The sequence below is a fragment of the Schistocerca piceifrons genome, chromosome 5 (assembly GCF_021461385.2).
Source record: "Schistocerca piceifrons isolate TAMUIC-IGC-003096 chromosome 5, iqSchPice1.1, whole genome shotgun sequence".
Classification (NCBI taxonomy): Eukaryota; Metazoa; Arthropoda; class Insecta; order Orthoptera; family Acrididae; genus Schistocerca; species Schistocerca piceifrons.
The window spans coordinates 258,527,383-258,553,113 of NC_060142.1; the positions used below are offsets into that span (position 1 = coordinate 258,527,383).

The 25,731-nt window shown below is 39.7% G+C and overlaps 1 protein-coding gene across 1 annotated transcript in view; it reads left to right on the top strand.

The window, feature by feature from the left end:
- LOC124798637 (WD repeat-containing protein 43) overlaps positions 1 to 11,150 on the top strand; it is a 92,167-nt gene extending 81,017 nt beyond the window's left edge. Inside the window, exon 10 of the mRNA XM_047262121.1 lies at positions 10,739 to 11,150. Coding sequence (XP_047118077.1) covers positions 10,739 to 10,881 — 143 coding nt within the window. The 3' untranslated portion in view covers positions 10,882 to 11,150. The remainder of the gene's footprint in view (positions 1 to 10,738) is intronic.
- Positions 11,151 to 25,731: the final 14,581 nt, after the last annotated feature.

Genomic DNA, 25,731 nt, shown 5'->3' on the forward strand with positions numbered 1-25,731 from the left:
TCCAGTTGACCTAACAGAAAATGTCTTCTTAACTGTGAATTGGAGTAATAAAAAGGAAAACAACCCTGTTTTGATAATGAGACTTGGTGCTTTGGTTTAGAGGTGGTCATCAGTGAAGGAACAGATTGAAAGGTTCCCTTCTGTGCTCAGAGGGCAAATGTGTTCACACACACACACACACACACACACACACACACACCAGTTAGTGCAACAATAAATGAGGTATACTGAAAGAGGTACATGAGCTGATTTGTGAGATATTTATTCTGCAACAAAATGTAATAAAGCTGTGTTGTCACTCATGGGGGAGCCCCTGGTAAGGGGCTAACTGTTACACAGTTTGTACTATTTCTGTTCAAAGTCGTCTGACGGTGCAAGAAAACAAGCGTTGAGAAGGGGGACATTAACACAGGGTTTCACTGGAATGATGCCCGTGTGTAAGTCGTGTGTATTCATGGAAAAAGGGGGGGTGAGTTTGAGTGAGACGGACTCAGCTGGCGGTCAAGGGGGCCAGCAGGATCAGGGAGAAAATTCATTTCAGTGGCTTGCTTCAGTGGCATGATTGGTAGTGAAGCGTTGCCAAAACGGTCAGGATTGAAATAGTTGTAAACCTGCCTGGTACTTCTGGTGCTCATTGACCTTCACCGCATTGAAGTAGTGTCCAGTGTCAGACTTTATGTAACCGAAGTTAACAAAAGTGCCTTGAGGAAATTCGGCTTGGGAAGGCGGTGCGGAAGACACAGTTGCTCTCCTCTTGCTAATCAGACCGTGAAGAAAACACGGGAATTAGGCATGGCTGCAAAATCCTGCCGCTAAGGCAAAGTCCGGCGAGGTGCGGCAGCTAACAAAGTGAGCCACGTGGCAATGTGCCGGAGAAGCTGCTGAGTGCACGGCCAGGAGATATTGCCTTGGAAGTGGGAGCGGAGATGGTCGAGCGACGGCTCGACATGCTTGTCCACTGAAAAGCATGGCCGTTTAAAGTCTACCTCTGGTGGAAGTGACATGGTGGTACCTGGACCGGCAGGAGCTTCGCTGATCGATAGTTTTCGGTCAACGCAGCATGTCGTCTGCTGCTACAAGTGGAGGCGAATGAAAGAAGTTGCCTACCACAGGATGCTGAGCTGTGGTCATCAATGCTCCCTCATTAACAATTAAAATTTCCTAGTACATAAATCTTACAACTCAAAATTGAATTTTAAATCTCTGCTGTTGCATCCGGCCTGAAGAACATTGCTCCCCAGCACCCACTATAGTGGAGTGTTACTTGGTGTGTGCGGGTTAAGTTTGGTTATGATGTATTTCACTCCATGGACGATGTGTCACCTGGTTGATATACGTGTGTGCCAACTTTCACAGTTAAAACATTTTTGTGGTCATCAGTTCTGAATTTCATTGCTGTAGTAGACTTGCTGTGTGACTTCTTCCTTCTTCAGCTTTTGCAGTTTCAGTTTTGGGGGGGGGGGGGGTGTTTGCTGAAAGAGAGCTCTCATCTATTCAAGCTATTAAATGGTGTAAACCGTTCCATGACAACTCCTCTGTATTGTAAGTGCAGTGTCTTGTCTATACAATTGCTGGTGATACTGATAGCTCGTAATATGCAGCTTAAAGTAGATAGTGATGTGTACTGACATTAGATACTCAAATGACAGTTCTTTTGTATTTTTCATTTGTTCAGGCATTTACTTTCTTGCCCATGCCCTTTGTTCCATGATTTCACAGGTACTTTCAAGCTGCAATGCCAAAGCACAAGCAGGCCTCTGCAGCAGGTAGAGATACGCATTCGCCATCATGCCATGCCAGTTTGCAGAGGTGACTTTTGCACCCATCTGCACATACATCAAACCAGGGTGCTCACAGCAGCATGTTCAACCCATATCAACTAACTAAACTGCATTTTCTGTTTTCATGAACATCTTTTGTTGGCCTAAGTGGTTAGAAGTGGGACATATTATTCATTAGAATTGTCATGTTATCACCACATGGGACCTTGGAAAATATTAAAAGAACCTATAAGCCACATTACGTTATGAACAGAATAGAGGGCAAGTTGCAGACCAAATTGTGGATCCCCCTCATTAGCAAACTTCAGAAGCAAAGCATGATATTCATATATCACATGAACCACACCCTGTTGGGGTCTGTTTGACAAAGGAGGAAATGTCATAGGTCAGTTCCTAATCTGGAGGCAAATAACAGAGACTTATTTTCCCTTCTCAGTGACTGGAAGGGGCAATTCCTTGGCCAGGTGGTTGGTTTCACTTGCTGTGATGTGAATTCCCTTTGCTACACCCATCCTTACTGCCTTTGGTGCATAACCCCATGTCTCAACAGCATGCTCAATATATGAAGAGACACCACATTGTGATACTGCAGGCATTATGCTGACTTCCTTGTGTGGTGCATCTGCAGGTTTGTTGCCCTTTATTCCCACATACCGATGATGTTGTTGGCTCATCGTCATCGACTTCAATCTGAAGACCAGTTTGCTGCAGCTCTCCATGCTGCTCTATCCTGTGCAACCCCTCTCCATCTGCAAATAACTTCTGCAACCTGTGTACATGTGCACCTGCTTTCTGTATTCATCTCTTGGTCTCCCTTGTGCCATTTTTACTGCTCCATGCTTGCGTACGATACTGAATTGGTGATCCCTTAGCCCACAAAAACTCCCATCTTTAAATGTTACGTGATCAGACATGTGCCAAACGTTTTGCACACACTCAACAAGAAATCTGAAATGTACCTAATATGTGTAAATTAGTACATTTTTGTTATTTTATAGTAAAACCCTCATATTTTACCATTTAATATGTTCTTTTGCAGTATGAAACAAACAATTTACCTATATTGTCGGTAATGATCTTAGGACAGTTAAAATTGCCAGCCTTCTAAGACACTTACATAAAAACAAAACAAAAAAGTGTTTCTTATTATGTAACTTTTGTGACTTAATCTTAGTCATGTAGCTGAGCTTTGCACATACTACATAAATCATTTTATAACTTGCTGTAGAGGATAAAACAGATTTTGTGTTGTCCTCCAATGCACAATTTGTGATCATGTTAGTTCCAGGGCCAGTGTTTTCAGGTATGGTCTCCTAGTAATAATCATATTTGAATTTTCTTCAGTAACATTTAAAATCTGGAAAAAAACTCAAATGTCACCTACATGCTACTCGAGCCACAGAATATTCTTTCGTACAATCCACCAAATCGACAACTCCTTTTGTCTGATTGTAATATGTAATGATTTTGGGGCTTTGTGTGCTCCTGGTGGTAGGATCATTTTGATCATTGTCACAGTGTGTACTAATTACAGGCATGGCTCTTTCCCTTTTTATTCTTTGGTATATAGGAAACCACACGCTTGATGAAATGAAAACCAAAGATACTACTGGGTTTTGGTCTTATTTTAGTATATAGGACCAATGAAGGGATTTCTTTTTTATTCTTCCTAAGAGGACCAACGAAAGTTGTTCATTCGCTCAACAGTGTGTCAGCCAATGGAATTAAGCGATACAGATGGCCGTACCGTAGGTGCAACCACAACGGAGGGGTATCTGTTGAGAGGCCAGACAAACGTGTGCTTCCTGAAGAGGGGCAGCAGCCTTTTCAGTAGTTGCAGGGGCAACAGTCTGGATGATTGACTGATCTGGCTTTGTAACGTTAACCAAAACGGCCTTGCTGTGCTGGTACTGTGAACGGCTGAAAGCAAGTGGAAACTACAGCTGTAATTTTTCCCGAGGGCATGCAGCTTTACTGTATGGTTAATGATGATGGCGTCCTCTTGGGTAAAATATTCCGGAGGTAAAATAGTTCCCCATTTGGATCTCCGGGCGGGGACTACTCATGAGGACGTCGTTATCAGGAGAAAGAAAACTGGCATCCTACGGATCGGAGCATGGAATGTCAGATCCCTTAATCGGGTAGGTAGGTTAGAAAACTTAAAAATGAATAGGTTAAAGTTAGATATAGTGGGAATTAGTGAATTTCGGTGGCAGGAGGAACAAGACGTTTGGGCAGGTGAATACAGGGTTATAAATACAAAATCAAATAGGGGTAATGCAGGAGTAGGTTTAATAATGAATAAAAAAAATAGGAGTGCGGGTAAGCTACTGCAAACAGCATAGTGGATGCATTATTGTGGCCAAGATAGACACGAAGCCCACACCTACTACAGTAGTACAAGTTTATATGCCAACTAGCTCTGCAGATGATGAAGAAATTGATGAAATGTATGATGAGATAAAAGAAATTATTCAGCTAGTGAAGGGAGACGAAAATTTAATCGTCGTGGGTGACTGGAATTCGAGAGTAGGAAAAGGGAGAGAAGGAAACATACTAGGTGATAATGGATTGGGGGAAAGAAATGAAAGAGGAAGCCGTCTGGTAGAATATTGCACAGAGCATAACTTAATCATAGCTAATACTTGGTTCAAGAATCATAGAAGGAGGTTGTACAAATGGAATAATCCTGTAAATACTAGGAGGTATCAGATAGATTATATAAAATGGGACCTGGACAAACTGATTAAACCAGAGGTTGTACAGAGTTTCAGGGAGAGCATAAGGGAACAATTGTCACAAATGGGGGAAAGAAATACAGTAGAAGAAGAATGGGTAGCTCTGAGGGATGAAGTAATAAAGGCAGCAGAGGGTCAAGTAGGTAAAAAGACAAGGGCTAGTAGAAATCCTTGAGTAACAGAAGAAATATTGAATTTAATTGATGAAAGGAGAAAATATAAAAATGAAGTAAATGAAGCAGGCAAAAAGGAATACAAACGTCTCAAAAATGAGATCGACAGGAAGTGCAAAATGGCTAAGCAGGGATGGCTAGAGGATAAATGTAAGTATGTAGAGGCTTATCTCACTAGGGATAAGATAGATACTGCCTACAGGAAAATTAAAGAGAACTTTGGTGAAAAGAGAACCACTTGTATGAATATGAAGAGCTCAGATGGAAACCCAGTTCTAAGCAAAGAAGGGAAAGCAGAAAGGTGGAAGGAGTATATAGAGGGACTAAACAAGCGCGATGTACTTGAGGACAATATTCTGGAAATGGAAGAGAATGTAGATGAAGATGAAATGGGAGATATGATATTACGTGAAGAGTTTGACAGATCACTGGAAGACCGGAGTCGAAACAAGGCCCCGGGAGTAGACAACATTCCATTGGAACTACTGACAGCCTTGGGAGGGCCAGTCCTGACAAAACTCTACCATCTGGTGAGCAAGATGTGTGAGACAGGTGAAATTCTTTCAGACTTCAAGAAGAATATAATAATTCCAATCCCAAAGAAAGCAGGCATTGACAGATGTGAAAATTACCAAACTATCAGTTTAATAAGCCACAGCTGCAAAATACTAACCAGAATTCTTTACAGACGAATGGAAAAACTAGTAGAAGCCGACCTTGGAGAAGATCAGTTTGGATTCCGTAAAAATATTGGAACACGTGAGGCAATACTGACCTTACGACTTACCTTAGAAGAAAGGTTAAGGAAAGGCAAACCTACGTTTCTAGCATTTGTAGACTTGGAGAAAGCTTTCGACAGTGTTGACTGGAATACTCTCTTTCAAATTCTAAAGGTGGCAGGGGTAAAATACAGGGAGCGAAAGGCTATTTACAATTTGTACAGAAAGCAGATGGCAGTTATGAGAGTCTAGGGGAATGAAAGGGAAGCAGTGGTTGGGAAGGGAGTGAGACAGGGTTGTAGCCGCTCCCCGATGTTATTCAATCTGTATATTGAGCAAGCAGTAAAGGAAACAAAAGAAAAATTCGGAGTAGGTATTAAAATCCATGGAGAAGAAATAAAAATGTTGAGGTTCGCCGATGACCTTGTAATTCTGTCAGAGACAGCAAAGGACTTGGAAGAGCAGTTGAATGGAATGGACAGTGTCTCGAAAGGAGGATGTAAGATGAACATCAACAAAAGCAAAACGAGGATAATGGAATGTAGTCGAATTAAGTCGGGTGATGCTGAGGGAATTAGATTGAGACACTTGAAGTAGTAAAGGAGTTTAGCTATTTGGGGAGCAAAATAACTGATGATGGTTGAAGTAGAGAGGATATAAAATGTAGACTGGCAATGGCAAGGAAAGCGTTTCTGAAGAAGAGAAATTTGTTAACATCGAGTATAGATTTAAGTGTCAGGAAGTCGTTTCTGAAAGTATTTGTATGGAGTGTAGCCATGTATGGAAGTGAAACATGGACGATAAATTGTTTGGACAAGAAGAGAATAGAAGCTTTTGAAATGTGGTGCTACAGAAGAATGCTGAAGATTAGATGGGTAGATCACATAACTAATGAGGAGGTATTGAATAGAATTGGGGAGAAGAGTAGTTTGTGGCACAACTTGACCCATGGAATGAAGATCCAGAATTTTGGTGGATTGCCGAGTGCACATCTGAAAAAATTAGTGTTTGGTTTACGCTCTCTGAAACCGACTAGTTACTCAGTGATATAGGCAAGCAGGCGTTGTTCAGTTGTGCAATGGAAAGAAGCATGCTGGGCTCAAGGCTACTAGGAAGGTTACAGTGTCTATTATATCCATGCTAATCGTCACAAATAGCAATAGCTCCAATGCTACTGCATCAGACATAGCCCCTGTGGGTGGTCTGCCGCTTATGGATACACTCAGCTGATCGTCAACTGCGACAGTGAAAAGGTCAATCTTTATGATACTCTCAATTTGGTAGGTGCACTAGAAAACAAAATTATCAGTTCTCGTGAATAAAATGGGATTTCTAATTACCCTCTGTGTATTTTTAGTCTGCAGCAGCACAGGCAGGGAGTGCACCGTGCAGTTGGGGTGCATCCATGTAACCAAGTGTTACCCGAGGTAAACGCATCAAGCACTTACTGTAAGAACGTCTGGACAATGGCCGATGATGCTGGGTTATGTGCAGAGGGACGCCATGATGATGCAGAGGGATGCCATGATGGAGACCCATTTTTATCTGTTGGCTGCTGTGAGACACCAATTTTCTCTGGACATTGGCAGCTTACCAGATGAATTAACAGACACTAACAGTGCCCCAAAATGCAGCTTCAAAATTAAATTATGGCATTGTGTTAGGACTGGAGCCATTTTTCACAAAAAACTTACAGGAAGTTGTTACTTTCTCTAATGTGACAGATTGAGGTTGAGCGTATTGTACATTTTTGGAATAGTGTGTTGGGCCAGGTTTCAAGCAGTTTCATCATTTCAGTGTTTTTGAGAAAAAAATGCTGCAAAAGATTTAGTTGAACAATTTGAGGCAGGTGCATCCAAATTTGAAGTGGCAAGTTGTTAATGTGTCCATGGATGGCCTTAATAGTGGTCGGTATTCCTAAGAGAGCTGAAAAGCTAGTTGTAAGTCAGGGGTAATTCAGAGGGTCCCATGCTTTTGGACTTAGGGACATGTGGCTTACAGTGCATGGTGACATCAACACAGGTTGTATGTTTGTATGTACTAGTGTTGGTTGGAATCTTGCTCAGTTTTTGAGACTTACTGTAATCTACTTAAAAATGTTCTATCCCGCCAAACTGATTTCAGCAATATTACTAGCACCTCTGTTTACCCATAGAAGTTTTGCGGTGTTTGGTTAATGGAAAATAAAATGGTCCCAAATATTAACAGCTACCTAAAAATGTGTAAAGGAAGTAGACAGATTAAAGAAGGGAAAGGAGTACGTAAAACCAGAACATAAGGTCGCTACTTGAATACCTAAGAGTTATAGCTACCAGGTTGTGTATTAGCCTTTGAGGAGCAAGATGCTGAGAGTTCATCTTGCCTTTCTTGAGACTGTGGCTGCCCAGGTTGAGTAGTTCCTGACTAAATTTCAGTCAGATGCTCCCGTATTCCTTTCCTCCATAATTCTTTCCAGTCTGTAGTCAGAGAATTAATGAGAGAATTTTTCCATCCACAAGTTTGTAGAAACAGATCAGAATGGCAATAATATCAGTTGCGATCTCAGAAAGTGAACAAAAGTAAGAATCAAAACAGCTCTGGGTAAAGGTGGTATATCAGAGAAAGATATCTCGTGTTCTGGAATGAGTGCCTTACATTTATGCAGAGTATGGTATTCAAAATTCTCTGCAAATTGCCCCTAGTTTATTTCTTTATAAAGGGTATTCCATATTCAGTCACAGAAGTGGCAGTTAATGCTGACCAAGGATGGCAGTTACGCGACACATCTCATTACCTTAAATTGCTTTGGTGGTCATGAGGCTGGCACCATTGGTCATGAGTTGCAAAGTCTATTAGAGATTTCCAAAGTTGTTTAGACATTGTGTCAGTAAAGGAAATCCTCGAATACTTTGCTGGAGATCATGTTCACATCAATCTCTTTGGGTGATGATCATTGGGGTCAAGACTGGACATCAAAATGAGATTTATCAAGGTTGCTTCCAGTCTGTTCCGTGGGGATGCCAGCCTTGAAAGAACTTTTTCTGACAACTCCATTCTGGTCAAAAATGTGACTGCAGCCTTTCACGTAGCTGTTTGTGTTGTTGCTGATGTGGTCAAGGTTGCTGTGGGTGTTGATTGTAACTATCACAAAGCAGTTAATACATCGTTTCTGAAATGCACATGGTGAGTACAGTGAAACAGTAGCAGGGAAAAGGACAGCTGAGAAGTCCTCATAAGGGAATGAGAGGAAGGAGAAGGTGAGTAGAGAAAAGCTAACAACACTACAAACTATAAAACTGGAGCTCGTGGAAAGTGATGAAAAACAGGTTTCTCAGATTGAAAACGTAGGTCTATCACTAAAAACTACCTGCTTGTGATTTCTCTTAATGTCCGCATATGGGTCTTTATTGGACTAGTCCATCAAATGGTATTTAGATTTTATTCTTAAATCTCTATGTAAAAACTGTTGTTTTTTACTGAAGTAAGTAATGCTCTTCGTTTTTATATCTGCGTGCTCCCAACAGCCAGTTGTTTCTAATTTAAAAGTATATTAATAATGTTTTACTTCTTTTCTGACCTATGCTCATTCTGCACTGTCCAGTCAGATTAATGGACCCCTGTCAAAAGCCTGAATATGATCCCCAAGAGTAAATGCATACTTGCGTTGATCCATTGTGCCATCCAGAATGACTGAGATCATCTAGGGAAAGCCAAAAAATCATACCCCCCCCCCCCCCCCCCCCCCCCCCCCCCCCCGACCGTAATTAACACATGCTCCTTGCTTTCAGACGTTTCACACCTTATACACCAACAGCCATCTATCCATTAAACATAAAATAGATTCATCTGAAAAAGCCACATGTTGCCACCAATTGGATGCCAAGTTGCTGTATTGGCCTGAAACTTCAATCCTCCGTCACCAGCGAACAGCAGTCAGTACAGGTGCATGAACTATTTTGGTGACTACTGTGGAGGCCCATACGCAGCAGCTTCTGCTGCACGGTCATTAAGTAGACAGTGTTGGTAGCCACTTGATTCATCTGGGCAGTCAGTTGCTCCACCGTTGCAAGTCTCTCTGCCAGTATACGCCCCCCCCCCCCCCCCCCCCCCCCCCCCCCCCCCCCCCCCCCTGGTGTTTCAGAAGCAAATGTGAAATCACACAAAAAAATGTAAACTTTGAACTGAAGAAAGAGCTACAAAAATTGAGCAAGTCTGTGTATTGATCCACCTATGGCATTTATGTAAGCAGTTATTTGGCTTCGCATTGATTGATAGAATTGTTGGATGTCTTTCTGAGGGATATCATATCAAGTTCTGTCTAATTAGCACATCAGATTGTCAGAATCCAGATACGGTTGGAGAGACATGCTCATAATGGTCCCAGTGTTCTCAGTTGAGTAGAGATCTTTTAGCTGTGCGTATCTGCGACTTGACATCTCCACTATATGGTGAGAAGCAACTATCCTTTTGATGATATTGTTACATTCAGTTCTGGATTTTCTATTGTTGAACTTAAAATTAAAACATCCTTGAAATTCTTGGGACCAACATCTTGCCATTATAGATATCTGTCAAAAATTATAGTGTTTCTGATTTCCTGGGAGGGTTTAACTATTTATAAATGTAATTACGTGTATCGGAACCCTCCGAGCATGAGTTGAATGCACTTTGTTAATTTTTTTAATATAAAATTTTGTTATTTGTATATGCATCGAAAACCATATAATATACGTCATCAGTGGTGGAAAACACACACACACACACACACACACACACACACACACACACACACACACAGAGAGAGAGAGAGAGAGAGAGAGAGAGAGAGAGAGAGAGAGCTCTACATTATGTTGGCTGAATAGACAATGAAATTGTAAGGAAACTTCAAAAAATAAATTCCACAATGTGGGAAATGTGTCATCTGTGGGCATTGTTCTTAAAATATCTTGATAATTACTGACAAGATTCGGAGAGGTACAGGCACTGCACTGAAACTGAGTCCAATTCTTAGTTTCCATTCTTCAAACTTTTGGAATTAATTATTTGATTATCATATTAATCATCAGGACGTTGATTTGATAGTAGGTGTAAAAGTGAAGAGCATCCATTATAAAATGGAGGGAACCAGCAGAGTCACAATAAAACCTGGTGTGTTACATGAGCATATTTTTCTGCCAGTAAACACAAAAAAGTGTGAAGACAACATTGACAGCATTTTATTGTTTAGCCAGTATTATTAAGTTTTCTTTTAAGTATCACTATTATTATTGTCATTATCATTATTATTATTCTGTGAGAATTTTTGAAGTGATACGAAGAGTTGTTCTGTAAAATTCATTTTGTTGCAGATTCATCAGAGGAAATGAGTGCAGAGGATGATGGACTTAATAGTGACTCTGATCATTGGGAGGAATTATCAGAAGACTTGAATGCTGTTGGAGACAGTGAAGTACAAGAAGAAGAAATGGAAGTAACAGAAATGTCTAGTTGAAAGTGAGGTGCTAATAGTTGGGGATATTATTGGACATGGATATCTCTCAGCAGGAAGCAACATAAGCAAATATTTACATACTTGTGAAGATGATTGTAAATAAAATTTTGGTATGTGATTAAATAATTTATTTTATACCATGGGACGTGTCAAAACAGTTTTCTGAATTGTTTTATTTGTTGATATTTTTGAGAGGCATTTACTGTTATTCACTGTCCAGTGAAAAAGATTTTATGATCAGTGTCTGTTAAATACAAAAAAATGTAAAATTGTGGTTTCCTTCTGTACCAACTACCATCTTACCGTACCCAGTGTAGTCTCTCTTAAAGAGTTAAATATGGAGTAATATACAGGCAAACTGGCAATATGATAATATCTCTAAGAATCACTTGAGATTGGAATTTGTCTGCACTGAGTTTTGATCATCAGTAATGCAAATGCATTGTAAATGGATGCACAGCAAGGAGGGACAGTTCTATAGAATTTCACTATGTAAGGTGGGAAGTGAGGAAAAGATAGCAAGCAAGGTAAGTCTCAATCAGACGTGGAGCTATAACCATTTGTCAATTTTATAGATAAATTAAAACCTCTAAACTTATTATTGTCTTTTAAGCTTAAAATTTTAGAGCTGCACATGTTGTATTTACCTGACCATAAGATGGACCCTTCTTTTAAGTGTCACATTGAGAAATTTTTAACATATAACACCCCAGGAAGAAAAGTGAGCCAAGTTGAAAAAAGCATGTTATTTTATATTGTTGAAAAACACATGTGAATTGCTACAGTGTGCATGAAAGATGTAATGGAATGTACTGCCACCAACACTTATTTGAAATTTAAATAAGGCTTATGCTATTCCAATATAAGTTTTATAGACTTAAATCTTTGAGTCAAATTATCTCATTGTATTGCATTTTTGAGGTGTGACACCCCAGCAAGAACAGTAACAAGCTGATGAACCAATTATGAACTGTTTTAGTGATATAAATTGACACATTAATTTTTATCTTCCCTTCCCTTTTGCTTTTTATTTATGCCAGTTACATGTGGTGGTAATAATAATAATAATAATAATAATAATAATAATAATAATAATAATAATAATAATAATAATAATAATAATAATACTCATATTGTCTTCTTCATTTGGATATGCAGCACTTTCTGAATCCTTTAAATAGATTCACTTCAGATTCTGCACCAGGCAGGAAGGATCCACTGGCCAAACATGGATATTATGGATTTCTCTGATTTACACATATGGAGCAAGGGTATGGTCTTAAAGATGCTGCTCACTGTAAAGCTGTCACAGGTGAGGCTTAAAAGTTCCTCATAACAACAGCCATTATTTGAAGCTGTGAGGTCATGCTGCCAGGGTGTATTACTGCATCTGTTTCGTTCTTTGCTATAAGGTTCAGTACCAACATTTGCCTGGCTTTAAGTAAAGAGCCTGATACTCTCTTCCATGTAGTCTTCATTCAGTCTAGCATCAGGCCATTTGTCATCCATCTCTTTTCTTGGTATCTGAAGATAAGTCCTGCAATCAGTTTTACTTTTGGTGTAGTTTTCCCTTGAAGAACCATGGGGAAGGGGGGTTGGGTGTTTCCTTCCATCTATTAAAACACTCAGCATTACTCTTTTCTCATCTTTTATTGCCAGAACTTCCTATACTAACAGTTGCTGCACATCACACAGAAAATAACATTTGACGACACATCAAAATGAACATGTGTCTGAATATTGCCCACGTGTCTTGACAAATTGTTTTTGATTGTGTGATGATACACAAGTAGTTTTTCATCAGATGCTATGGGAAGCCATAAACCCCAGCTCATCGTCATCCTCGTGCACCAGCCAATTCTTGGTTTAAATTCTGCACTGGACGCAGGTGGAAGATTTAGCTTCAGCACCTCCATTCAGATAATTTAGCTTCAGCACCTCCATTCAGATAATTTAGCTTCAGCACCTCCATTCAGATAATTTAGCTTCAGCACCTCCATTCAGATAATTTAGCTTCAGCACCTCCATTCAGATAATTTAGCTTCAGCACCTCCATTCAGATAATTTAGCTTCAGCACCTCCATTCAGATAATTTAGCTTCAGCACCTCCATTCAGATAATTTAGCTTCAGCACCTCCATTCAGATAATTTAGCTTCAGCACCTCCATTCAGATAATTTAGCTTCAGCACCTCCATTCAGATAATTTAGCTTCAGCACCTCCATTCAGATAATTTAGCTTCAGCACCTCCATTCAGATAATTTAGCTTCAGCACCTCCATTCAGATAACTTCTCAAGTAATCTGGAAGTCATCATTGCATTTCTCTCTCGTGTATTGAATAATCTACTACTCCCAAATCGTGAAATTTTCCTTGCTTCAGTCTCCAGAAAGTTTGGTGTATGGAACTAGTTTTCCTTAATATATTCTTTATCTCACATCACCGAATAACGCTCATGTTTGTGACACCAAGTTTTCTTCCTACTGGACAGTTGTCTGTGGACCCTGTTTACTAGGGCATTTTGCTATTGTATGTAGAATTTTAAAACCACTTTAAATGTTGCGTTCTGCTATGTGGTTTTGGTTCTTTAGGTGTAAATAGAAGCATGATTTGTTGCTTTCACAGTTTATTGCACATTCATTAAATTAAATTATAAAGCTTCTTCCCATTTGCCCAATATAAAACTTAGTGTAGTTGTTACATGAAATTTTGTAGATGCCTGGGCTGGAATAAATGTGGACTTCTCTCTTCCGATCTTAGTTATGATCCTAATTTTTGTGTGTGTTAAATGTTACTTTTATGTTAGTGTTTGGTAACAGTTCCTTCAGTTCGGTCAATATGTTGGCTAAGTATGTTAGTATGTATGTTGGTCTGATTTTATGTCTGTCTTCCCTTTTCAGTGTAATGTGCTCATGTATGATCATTGTTTTAGGTTATGTGTGTGGCTCATATAGTTGGAGCACTATGTCTGGGTTAAAGAATCATAGGGACCTCGTAGGAGTTGCTGAGGTATGATGGAATGGATGTGGAGAGTTAGTCAGATGAATGTGTATTGTACTACTCAGGAGGAGAAGTAAAAGGAATGACTGGAGTAGGAATGATTATGACAAAAGAATTGGCTAAATGTGTGGAATATGTGGACTACGCAGAAATTGGTCTAAGTCTGAAATGAGCACAAAAAGATTTACTGATTGTCCAGGTGTACATATGCCAGCTTCAGAACATGACCAAATTGTAGAGGAAATGTACAATGTAATAGAGAGAATAATGGATGAAAATAAAAAATGCTGCAAAAATAGTATTGGAAAACTGGAACGCCATTGTAGGGAAAAGGAAAAGATGGAAACATAGGAGGAAGTCATGGTCTTGGAAAGAGAAGTGATAGAGGTGAATGGCTAATTAACTTCTGCAGGGAAAGACAGCTGATAATGGCAAATACATGGTCAAGAACCACAAGAGGAGGCTCTACACTTGAAAATCACCAGGGGATATGAAAAAACTGAATGAGGTGACCATGGTGAAGAAGTGGGATCTAGAGAAGATCCAGCAAAGAACAAATTACAGAAATGATGTCACTTGAGTTTCTAAAACACATTACGAGACAAAGAACCAGCTGATAATGTCAACGAGTACTGGAATGTGCTGAAAGAAGGAATCATTAAAGCAGGACAGCAAAATTAGGGTATCTAAAAGGGGAAGGGCAAGAAGCCCATGGGTCACACAAGAAATGATTTCCAAGATGGAGGAGAAAAGAAAATTTAAAAACAAGAACACTTGAAGATGCAAGAAACACGTACTGAAGGTTAAATAATGAACTGAGAAACACAGCAGCCTAGGAAAAAATGGCTAAAAGAGGAATGTGATGCAATTGAAGAACTGGACAGGAAGGGAAGATATGACTTACACTCAACTGAGTAAAGACTGACACGGGATCAAAACAGAGCAGGAACTGCTACTATGGAAATTTTGAGTAAAGATGAAGAGGTAGTATACAGAGATCGCGACGATGTCCTCCAGAGATGGAAAGAATATCTAAAAGAGCTATATAACACAGATTGCAAACCAGAAACTCTGGTACTTGAATCACTCGACAGTGTAAGCGATGATGAGAAAGGACCAACTATCATAATGGAAGAAGTAAAGTCTTCCATAACTGCAATGAAAAATGGCAAAGCAGTAGGTACAGATGTAATACCAGGAGAAATATTAAAATACTTGATGGAATAAGAGAAATATTGGGATTATGTAACAAAATATGACAGTGGTGAATGGCCTGAGGACTTCCTGACAACAGTAATGATTCCATTACCGAAAAAACAAGGAACCAAGAAATGCATTGAGTACAGGACAGTTAGCCTCATTTCACATGCAGCCAAAGTGATGTTAAGAATAATTAATAAGAGACTTGAAAAAATAATGGAGGAGAATCTTGGCAAGGAGGAATTTGGCTTTAGACGGAATTCGGGCACCAGAGATGCAATAGGGCTCCTACGAATCTTGGGAGAATGGTTTATTGAAAAAGGAAGAGCCTTCTACATGTGCCTCATTGATCTAGAAAATGCATTTGACAATGTGGCTTGGGACAAGCATACAGCTTTAATGAGGGGAAAAGAGAGTGGACTGGAAAACCAGAAGACTTCTGAACTCATTGTATCTGAATCAAAAAGCCTCAGTTAAAGTGAGAGGAGAAAGTACAAACTGGATCAGACTAGGAAAAGGAGTAAGACAATAATGCTGTCTATCACCTACCCTTTTCAACCTCTTCTTGGAAAATATGATTGACCAATGCTTATTAGGTGACAAAGGAGTGGAAATTGGAGGAAGAAGAGTAGGGTTTCTGGGGTTTGCTGATGACATGATCCTTCTAGCCACGGGGGAAAAAGAATTACAGGATTTAGTGGACACCATTGAAGCTAACAGAAAAAAATATGGAATGAAAATGAACACAAAGGAAACAAAAGTATTGGCACTAGGAGGAAATATAGAAATAAAAATTATGCTGTATGGAGAAACATTAGAACAGGTGCAAAATTTTAAATATGTTGGAAGCAGGATAACCATCGACTGGAAGTGGAGCACAGAAATTAAAACAAGGATAGCAATGGCAAAAGAGGCATTTTATAAGAAAAGGAGAATTTTCTGCAGCAGTCTGAACAGAGAACTGAGGAAAAGGAGAAAGGCTGGAGGCTTTTGAGATGTGGACATGGTGGAGGATGGAAAGAATAAGTTGGATGGACAGAGTAAAAAATGAAGAGGTACTAAGAAGAGTGGGAGAGAAAAGACTGTTACTAGATGTAATAAAAAGAAGAAAGAGAAATTGGATTGGGCGTAAGTTAAGAAAGAATGACATACTGGTAGAAAGTTTTTGAAGGTTATGTAGACAGGAAAAGGAAGTGAGGAAGGAAGAGATTTCATATATTGGATGACGTGATAGTTGGTACAACATACGGCAGCCTTAAGACGGAAGTAAAGGATCACTGAAAATGGAGCGGCAAAGGAGCTGCTAATATAGCAGAAAACATGATGATGACGACTGTAGTGTTGAGAGTTTGTTTAGTATTGCATTTTCATTTGGGGATAGATTTAAGATTCTGTTGACCATTGATTTGAAAAAAGCGTATTTGTGTGAATTTGCATGATGTGAATTTTTATTGCTGATGTTATCTGTAGTGGTTGGCTTCCCATAAATTTCAAGTGTGTGACTGTTCGTGCTATTATTTATTTTAAGTCCAGAAAATACATCATGTTGTAGTGTCTAGTTGACTTGAATGACGTGATAAGTATCCTGCAAGGTGCAAGACAAGGGATGTGATCTGCTATCTACTTGTGGAAGAAATAAGATGTACTGAATTTTTTTGTAAATCAAAACAGGTCACAGTGAGTGTGTTTAAAGTCATGTAGGGAGTTTAGTGGAAGCAGAACAGAGTAATGAAACCTTCCATTTTGATGGAGTTTGTGCAAAAAATTTAGGAAACTGTTCTTGAAGACCGATAGTGGATGAAATTTCTGCAATGTTTCCACAACTCTCCAGAGCTCTTATACGAGACACTCACAGAAGTGGCAAGATACCGGAAACTGTGCAAGATCTCTCGCAAAGCAGCACGAGAAAAATTGGTTCAGTAGTACTCATGAGTTTCTTGAGTGATTTAATTGGAACGTGAGGAATTTCTGAACTGTATTGTGACTGGATATTGCATGTGGGTGGCTCATTGCATGCATGAGACAGACAGTTGTCACAGGGGCTTCATACCAATTCCCCATCTGCCAAAAAATTCAAAACCACAAGTTCAGGCAAAAACAATCATGGCCTCAGTGTTTTGGGAGTGAAAAGGCATCATTTTGGTATAATTTCTGCCTTGGGGAGACCATCAATGCACAGCGATATGAGAGACCCTAAAAACTCAAAAGCAGGATTCAAGACAAAGGTAAGGGAAGTTGAGGAGAGGAGTGTGCTTGGTGTATGACAACGTCCATTATTTCCCAGCCTCACCACTAAGGCAGGGATGCTTTTAACCACTTCCTGTATTGCTCTGACTTGACACATTCAGATTGTCTTCTTTCCCAACTCCTTGGAGGCACATGAGTGACATTGAATTTTCAACCGATGAGCAGGTGCAGAAAGAGGTCCCAAAGTGGAGGGAAAACCTGGCGGTAGAGTTCTTTGAGTAAGGCATAAAGAAGCTTGGCCATGGCTCACCACATGGATTGAATGCGATGGCAGTTGCATGTACTTCCAAATAAGCCTTGTAAAATAATGTTTGTACTTAAAGACATAACATTGAAAAGAGAAGGCAGAAGTAAAGCCAGACCAGCATATGTACCAACAATATTATTAAAAGGATAGATTGCTACTAAACATATAGTGAAGATGTTGAATTGCAGACAAGCATAACAAAAAGACTGCTAAACAAGTAAGCTTTTTGCCAAAATACCTTCCGAGTTAGACAAAACACACACACGCCTAACCACTGTCTCTGGCTGCAGAGGCCAGGTCAGAGGCAGTGATCCTGTGTGTGCGAGTTGCATTTGCATGGTGTGTGTGTTTTAACTAATTTAGAAGGAGGCCTTTTGGCTGGAAGCTTAATTGTTTAGCAGTCTTTCTGTTGTACTTGTCTGCAATTCGACATCTCCACTGTATGGTGCGTAGAAATATTTCCTTTTCATAGTATTTTCATTATTCCAGCCTGGATTTTCTGTTTTATATGTCCCAAGAACATACTTAGGCAACATATTGAACAAAATGAATAAATTGTTAAAGAAAATGAACATGAAACTAGTATTTTGCATAAACAATAATTTAGAAACATTCCTAAGGTCAGCAAAGACAAAAGCCCAGATTTATTTTACCCCAGGCATCCACAAAATTTCATATGACTGCAGTAAGTTTTGTATTGGGCAGACAGGAAAAAGCTTTACAATTAGATTTAAAGAACATATAATAAACTGTGAGTGCAACCAGAGAAGCTTGCACTTACACCTAAAGAACCAAAACGACACATCAGAACACACTGAAAGTGGTTTAAAAATTGTACACAATAGCTAAAGGTCTTAGAACGAACATTTTGGAAGAACAGAAAATTTACATACATACCAGTAAATGATCCCAATGACGTCCTTAACGAACAAACAGATTTGGAACATGAAAATTATGTAAAAAAACTAAATTGAAATTTAGAAAAAGAAGAAGATTAAAAATCAAGGTGCACAGAAACAAAACTTCCAACTGCAGTTAACAACGAAGTTCTAATATCTTTGATATACAACCACCATCTCTGACCATCAGAGATAAGATTACTCTGTAAACATAAAGCATTGTTGGAGCAAGAACTGTCATTTTATCTGTCAGAAATAGTATTCTGTAGAGATGAAATTACATGATTCATACAACTTCTCATCAGACAAATATATGCACAAAGATGCATTGTGAATGTCATTCCATCTAGACGTAAGGAAAATTGTAAAACAAATTTATATGAAATGTACATAGGTGGAGTAAGTGATGTTAATTGTAACATCAACAAGAGCACTAACTTGATAATGGTGTATTAAACAAAACAAGATAGTAGTGAAGCAATACAACCAGCACAAGCTAAATAAATTATTTTGCAGATAATTAGGACTCAGTTCATATAAAAATAGCATATTTTGACTCTCATGGTGTTTACCAGTGATGGTACAGGTAATAAGGACCCGCAAGACCCAGCTCTCCGAGAAGGAGGGGTAAATGTCGTCATCAACTGTGCCACTCGGTTACCTTTTCAGAATGAAGCGGAACCAGTTGTGCTATCTGTTCTGTTGTGTGTTCTGCAATTCTCTTTATTGATATGTCCTTGGAAATGTCCACTTCCATGCAAGCAAGAAGTACTAGAACAGTCTCTTTCTTTGCCAGGTCAGCATGAAGCAAATCCTGAACATGAGTGATTATGTATGGATATGCAGGATGTTGTGTAGAATTTTACACACCATGCTTACAGTATAGTGGTACATGTTGCCATAAAGCGTAGCAATAGTCTCGCTTTCCTTGTAGTAGACTGATGAGAGTTGTGTGTGAAAATCATCACTTCAGTTAGTAGTAGCATAAAGTGTGTCTACTGTGCCCAGGTTTGTAGGAATTTATGTGCAGATATGAGGAGGAAAAATATGGGCTCAGTCAGAAAGTGATGATAGATGTTTAATTTGGACTGGCTAGTAAGGGACACTTGGATTTTGTAGCCGTGCTTTGGAGGTACTGTGGACTCTGAGAAGAGTGTTAGAGCACTAAGGAAAAATGTGTTGTTATATAGACTCTATGCTATGCTATCTAGAGTTAAATATGAACTTATGGTTTTGGTCCAGCACTGAAGCAGCATGTATGAAAATGCGTAAAAAGCTTTAGTAATTATCATTTGTGGTGAGTTGAGAACTTGTTTGAGTGTAGAATTATTATGGAAACTGTGTTTTGTGATTTTGTTGTGAGTTGCTTAAATGTAGAAGCTCCCTTCCAGCCCTCGCCCCTCTGCAATTGGAAAGGAAGTTAGCAGTTAGATATGTGGCACTGCATAGCAGGACCACAACATCAAGAGAAAACAAGATGGCTACCGGGAAATTCAGAAAAGTAGGTGACTGTTATTACAGGGAACAAGTAAAGACTTGGCACCTCGCAATGTATCAATCGTTTAAAATCAACCCACAGCAAGTAAAACACCTCAGCAGGCATGTCCAAAGTTCAGGCAGTTACTCATGCACTACATGTTTGCAAACCACCACTTGATCATTCCTGCTACAAATGTCAGATCAATTCTTTTCCTCCCTTTGCCACATTGCACTTAAAAGGAACCTCTCTTTTTGAATTTTGTAGTAATTTTCTCCATAGCCTTGAAAGCCTCAGACCAACGCTTTTTTTTTTCTCCATACCCTTGAGTGTACAGAACTTTTGGAGAACTACTGGCACACAGTAACCATTATTGTGAAAGAGCTTTACCATAAGCATGCAATCCTGTGTTGAGACAGCCATGCTGAGTGTCTCAGGTGCATACTGAGGAACATATTGTTCTTATGGAAGTTTTGTCAGGACTGATGGAAATATTTGTGAAAACCAGAATTTCCTTAAAAGCAAGTGCATTGGAAATTTTGTGAAAACCAGGATTTCCTTAAAAGCAAGTGCATTACTTTGGGTCTTTACTGTATATCGTATTTCATTAGTCATTTCTTCCTGCAGGTGTTGTAATCATTTTCATTGGTGGGCAGGTAGTTAGATGGCAGCTGTACACAGTACTTGCTGTATATCAGGATGAGAACAATAAAGTGCTTGACAGCTAGTTATTTACATAAGAGCTATTATAGCAATGATCAGCCAGAGAGCGATCTTGGTCATGCATTCCATTTTGTATGCTGTCGTCGTATCATTCTGCACATGACAATTACAGCTGTTAACATAACTGTTGTGGTTCATTCTCTTCATATGTTTTGCTTCTTTCTGCTGACTGTTTTATAATATGCTAAGGAATGTCTGGAGCTATTGGCAGATTTGAGCAGCAAAGTGGTAAGACTACTGTATTATGACCCTGCATGGTGAACACAGTATTGCAGATTAATGGAAGATAAAGGAACAAATTTAGTACTGAATAGCACAGCTGTTGCTGTGCACACATTGGTGTGCAAACTGGCAGCATCATCACTTTCCATGTGTAGATGTCAAGTGCTTTGTTATTTGGATCCATTTGTAGACTGTTGTATTGCATATAGCAGATTAATTTCAGCAATACTCCAGAATTACAAAAAGCATAAAAGTTCACTCACAAATTTCTGGAAAATTTTAACTTGTCATTTTTTGCAGCTCCATCTGGACACATGGACAACTAAATTTGGATTTGAGTCATAGTTTAGAATATGAGTGACCTGTGTTTTATGTACAGGCTTAAAGTTTCTGCCAAGCAAATGGATATAATTGATTGCATTGTCACGATTAAAGCAGAAACAGAATGAAAAAAGTTTATTTTTGAACTTGGGCAAATTGTACTATAGAATGGTAAAGCCAGCCATAATTACATCTTCACTAGTGATGAGTGTTGACTTAGTTTATTATGACATAAAGCAAAAGTGTAAAGATTTGAATTGCATTTGATTCTTCAGCATCTAAGGTGGCTAATGTATTGTGGTCGGCTGGGGGAGGTAATTTGATTTTCTTCACGGACATGGAATGGATAATTGTCCTGTGCCCCTCACACCAAATACACATTTACTGCATGTGTAGTGTTGATAGCGCTGCTTGTTCTGTGGTAAAAGATCAGCACAGATATAAGATATTTAGCATGTGGTTACTCTTATTAGTATACAGCTCATAAAGATTGCCTTTCTAAAACCAAAATTTAATCAACCTACAAACATTTTGTAAATGTAATATTGTTATTGTTCTCATGTGTTTAGACCATTGAATTTGCCGAAATAGTGCGATATTTAGATATGTAACTTTGCCAGAAGATAATGAAAGTGACAATGAAAAGTTGTGCCATTTCAAAAAAGTTACCAGGCTGGAAACCCAAGACCTTGCATATTATTTCCTTTATTAATTATGCTAGTAATATGCATTAATCGTTAAACTTGTCAGTGATTGAGGGTGGTGTTTTGCCCCCCCCCCCTCCCCCCCCCTCCCCCAATGATCTGATCAGCACCAACTTAAATCTGTGATCATTTATTGTGCTTTGCTATGAATAAAATGCGCTTTCAGTGATGCCTAGATCACTGTTGTCAGCCACAGATGTCGCATTTCACAATGTGAACTTTTTCTTGTCTGATTATTTATCTGAGAAAAAACACTATTTCTATTTATGGTCTCTCTCTCTCTCTCTCTCTCTCTCTCTCTCTCTCTCTCTCTCTCTCTCTCTCTCTCTCTCTCTCTATCTCATTCAAGCATGTGTGAAATACACACACACATAAGGAATTTTGTTGTTAGAATGTGCCTAACGAGCTCAAGTGCCCTGAAGATAGCATGTACGTCACAGACTGTGAACTCGTATCAGATCAAAATTAGAGGATTATTCAGACCACAGAGTAACCAGGTTGTCCTTTCTGTTGAAGCTGCTGTAATATAATAATGATGTTGCTGTTATAAAATTATAATCTAAAATTAAAGTAATTAGAAAAAAAATGAGACCTTGCACATAGCCTTTTTGAGGGATGAGATTCGTGTTGTGGAGAAACCAAAAGCCATCTGCATATCAGCTCGGCCCAACCTGTCTGATTTGTTACCTACGTACTGCCAAAATTTCTGTCCCACAAACTATAGCGTATTATTGATGTCGAGATGTAGGGCTTTATGGGAATTGTTTACTGTGATATAAATTTTGTGGATTTGTACACCACATCCTGGCATTTGTAAGCTTGTTAATCTAAATACGAGATAAGCCTTCAGACTCACAATGTGGGGGCAAAGATGTAGATGTCTCACAATAAATAAGAGTTTGCCTGACTTGCAAACTGCTGTAATAAGTGGTTTCCATGAAGGAGTTCCTCTGGAGAACACAATGCTTTAATCCAGGCATAAAATATTTCATTTTGGGTGACAGATGGCATAACTAGAAGTGAAATACCTTTACTGTGCTTTGTTGTAGAGCAAACATCAACATGTCTTGACCTTTATACATTCTAAAGTAGACCAGAGATATTCTTAGTTCATTAGGTTATTATCAAGCAAGTCTGGAAATTCATTTCTATTTTTCACCATTTATGCATTTTAATTTTTAATGTACAAATAATACATACAAGTCTGTGCATGACAAGGCAGCGAAACTATAGATGTAATGTTGATGAAGTGTGCGTACGAATAAAACCTGCTCTATAAGTGAATTGTTCTGCATGGCATCCTGAGATGTGAAGTATGTGAAATACATGTTTTTGAAATGCAAATACAAAATGCAAAATACCTATTTCTATTTTACATTAAAAATAGTTTTTTTTTCCAATAAGTATTTTCAATTTTATTTGAAATAATGATATAAATTTTGTATATTTTATAAATACAAAATGCCTCTCATGAACTTTTTTTTATTTCATATGTCAAGAGTTTTTGTTTATTTAATGAGAATGAGCCGTCTGATGGAAGAAAAGTAGCTCTACAATGAATACAAATAGCGCAGTAAGTGCCAGAGGTGTACCTTTCAGGTGAATATAATGTAGTGGCAGCTTCTGCCACCAAATGTAACAGCAACACCAAACGTAGCAGGAAAAGGTAGAAGGCACCATATTGAGACTCGTCAGAGCTTTCCAAGTGATTTATTGTTTCCAACTACAATGCCCCCGTTCCTCTCAATCTGCGTCACTGGGTCTCGCAATGCCGAGGACACCACTTTGCTGTTTGCGAACCGGCTTGGCGAAATGGCTGTCTCGGCGACCGCTGCACGCGCTGCTGTGTGTCGGCCGTGTACGCCAGTGGAGTTGTCATCATCAGAATGTCGGCAGTTGACTGAGTAGTCTGCGTCCCCATCGACTCAGCGCTGCTCGGTGTGAGCCGCAGGCAGCCAGGTGCGTGTTTCTTGCCAGTGTGGCTAAGGTCGCGGCGACAACAAGCGCTCGCGATCCAGAGTCCGAATATTCACTTTGGGTGCCTCAGGCGTGTGTTGGGAGCCACGAGGGCTGCCTGCGGTAGCGAGCTGTGGAGTGGCCCGCTGCTGGCTGGCTACGGACCACGCATCGTCCCCAGAGGGTTGAACCAGCGACCTGCTATTGACTGGAATGCTGGCGCCCCAAACATCTGCTGCTGCGTGTAGCTGGTGGTGTGATGCGCCCCGCCGTCCAGGAGAGCTGCCACACTTGAATGAATCTCGTTAAAAACCCGCACCTATTTATAAGCGGCTGTGCGCCTCTGTTTTGCCATATGCGCCGCTCCGCATCACTTACCTCATAACATGCTAGGCTGGCCAGTGGGCCCCTTCTGCCTGTGATTTGTGACATGCAAATCTGCTATGTATACTCTTTCAGCTATTTGACGGCCCTGTGGCCTCTATTCTACTTTGGAACTGTTGGTATGCGTAACTCACTGCAGTCTGACTTGCACCTGGCTGTAACTTGTGCTCAAAATATTGCAAAAAAATTAACTTCCCCTATCCTAAACGGTGGTGCCACTACATTATTCCCCTATTCAGAAAAATCCGGTACCCGGATCGACCATCGACTAGCTCTTAACTTGTTTGGGTCGGCACCTATGGCATATTTCCTTACTATTAGAAAACTTAAATGTGGTCTAGTGCCCCGTAAAACCATGACATGAAACACAACGTAAAAATCCCTTACTGGATGACCACTGCTCGATCAACCCCTTACCTATTCATTTCACGCCCTCGGTATCCAATCCACTGGGACTTAGACTACCTTTGGTTCCCTCTTGGAATTAGCTCTCCGCCTGATCAGAAAGAAAAGAACACACAAAGTTAAGGCTGCGATGACACGTGGCACTGACGTGCTCAAAACGATGGTTACTTGCCGTTACCTTTCCCTATACTGAGCGACATGTTGCAAAGGCTGTTTGGCTGATATGCACCCCTCCTGCTCTAAAATGAACTGGTTTACGGATCTCAACAGACCTGGCTCCAGAGTTTCATTTAACAAGGTCTAAAGTGGCTTCTGGCCAGTACAGCTGTGGCTGTGTAACATTTAATTGCGTGACTTCTGAAATTGACACTGGCAGGTGGAAGGTTGGTCCTATTATGTTACACTTAGTTCCATTGATTAAAATTCTGCTCCCCTCGAACTCTTGTAAGTTTCGCTTCTGCAAATACTCCCTGCACAAGACAACTTGCTACTACTACCAAATTCTCGTAGGTGGAGAAGATCCAATGCATCCCAACCTGTTACAAGCTCAATTTTGGCTCCACGATGTCCTTTGGACAGTCTATTCCTTTCCCCCAGGCTAAAAATTACTGCACCGTGCATGTGTCTGGATTGGTACTTAACACTCTGACTGGACATAATGTTACCTTCCCTCTATTGCAGATTTATTCCTCCCTTGCCATCTCAGTGTAGCGGTTTCTAGTTGCCGAGATCAGCAATACCTCTTTAGTTTTTACTTCCACTAACTTGCTCAACGCTCCCCACTTCACTGGATATGGGTGGAGCGCGTAACACTGAAACCTCACATTCTTCTGGGAATTGGACCAAATTATACACTCGTGCGCAGTTGGTTGTTACCCTTACTGTTGCAACGTGGTAGAAAAATGGGCGCCATTATTAAACATAACCCTGATGGTAGTTCCTTCTGCGCCTTGCACAACCCGCGTAAATATTGGTCCAGTGGTAACAAATCGGTAGTTATATGGCCTTGCAATGCATGATGCAGTGCTTCTTGCAGATTCATTATTACTCCATGTACATCCTACACA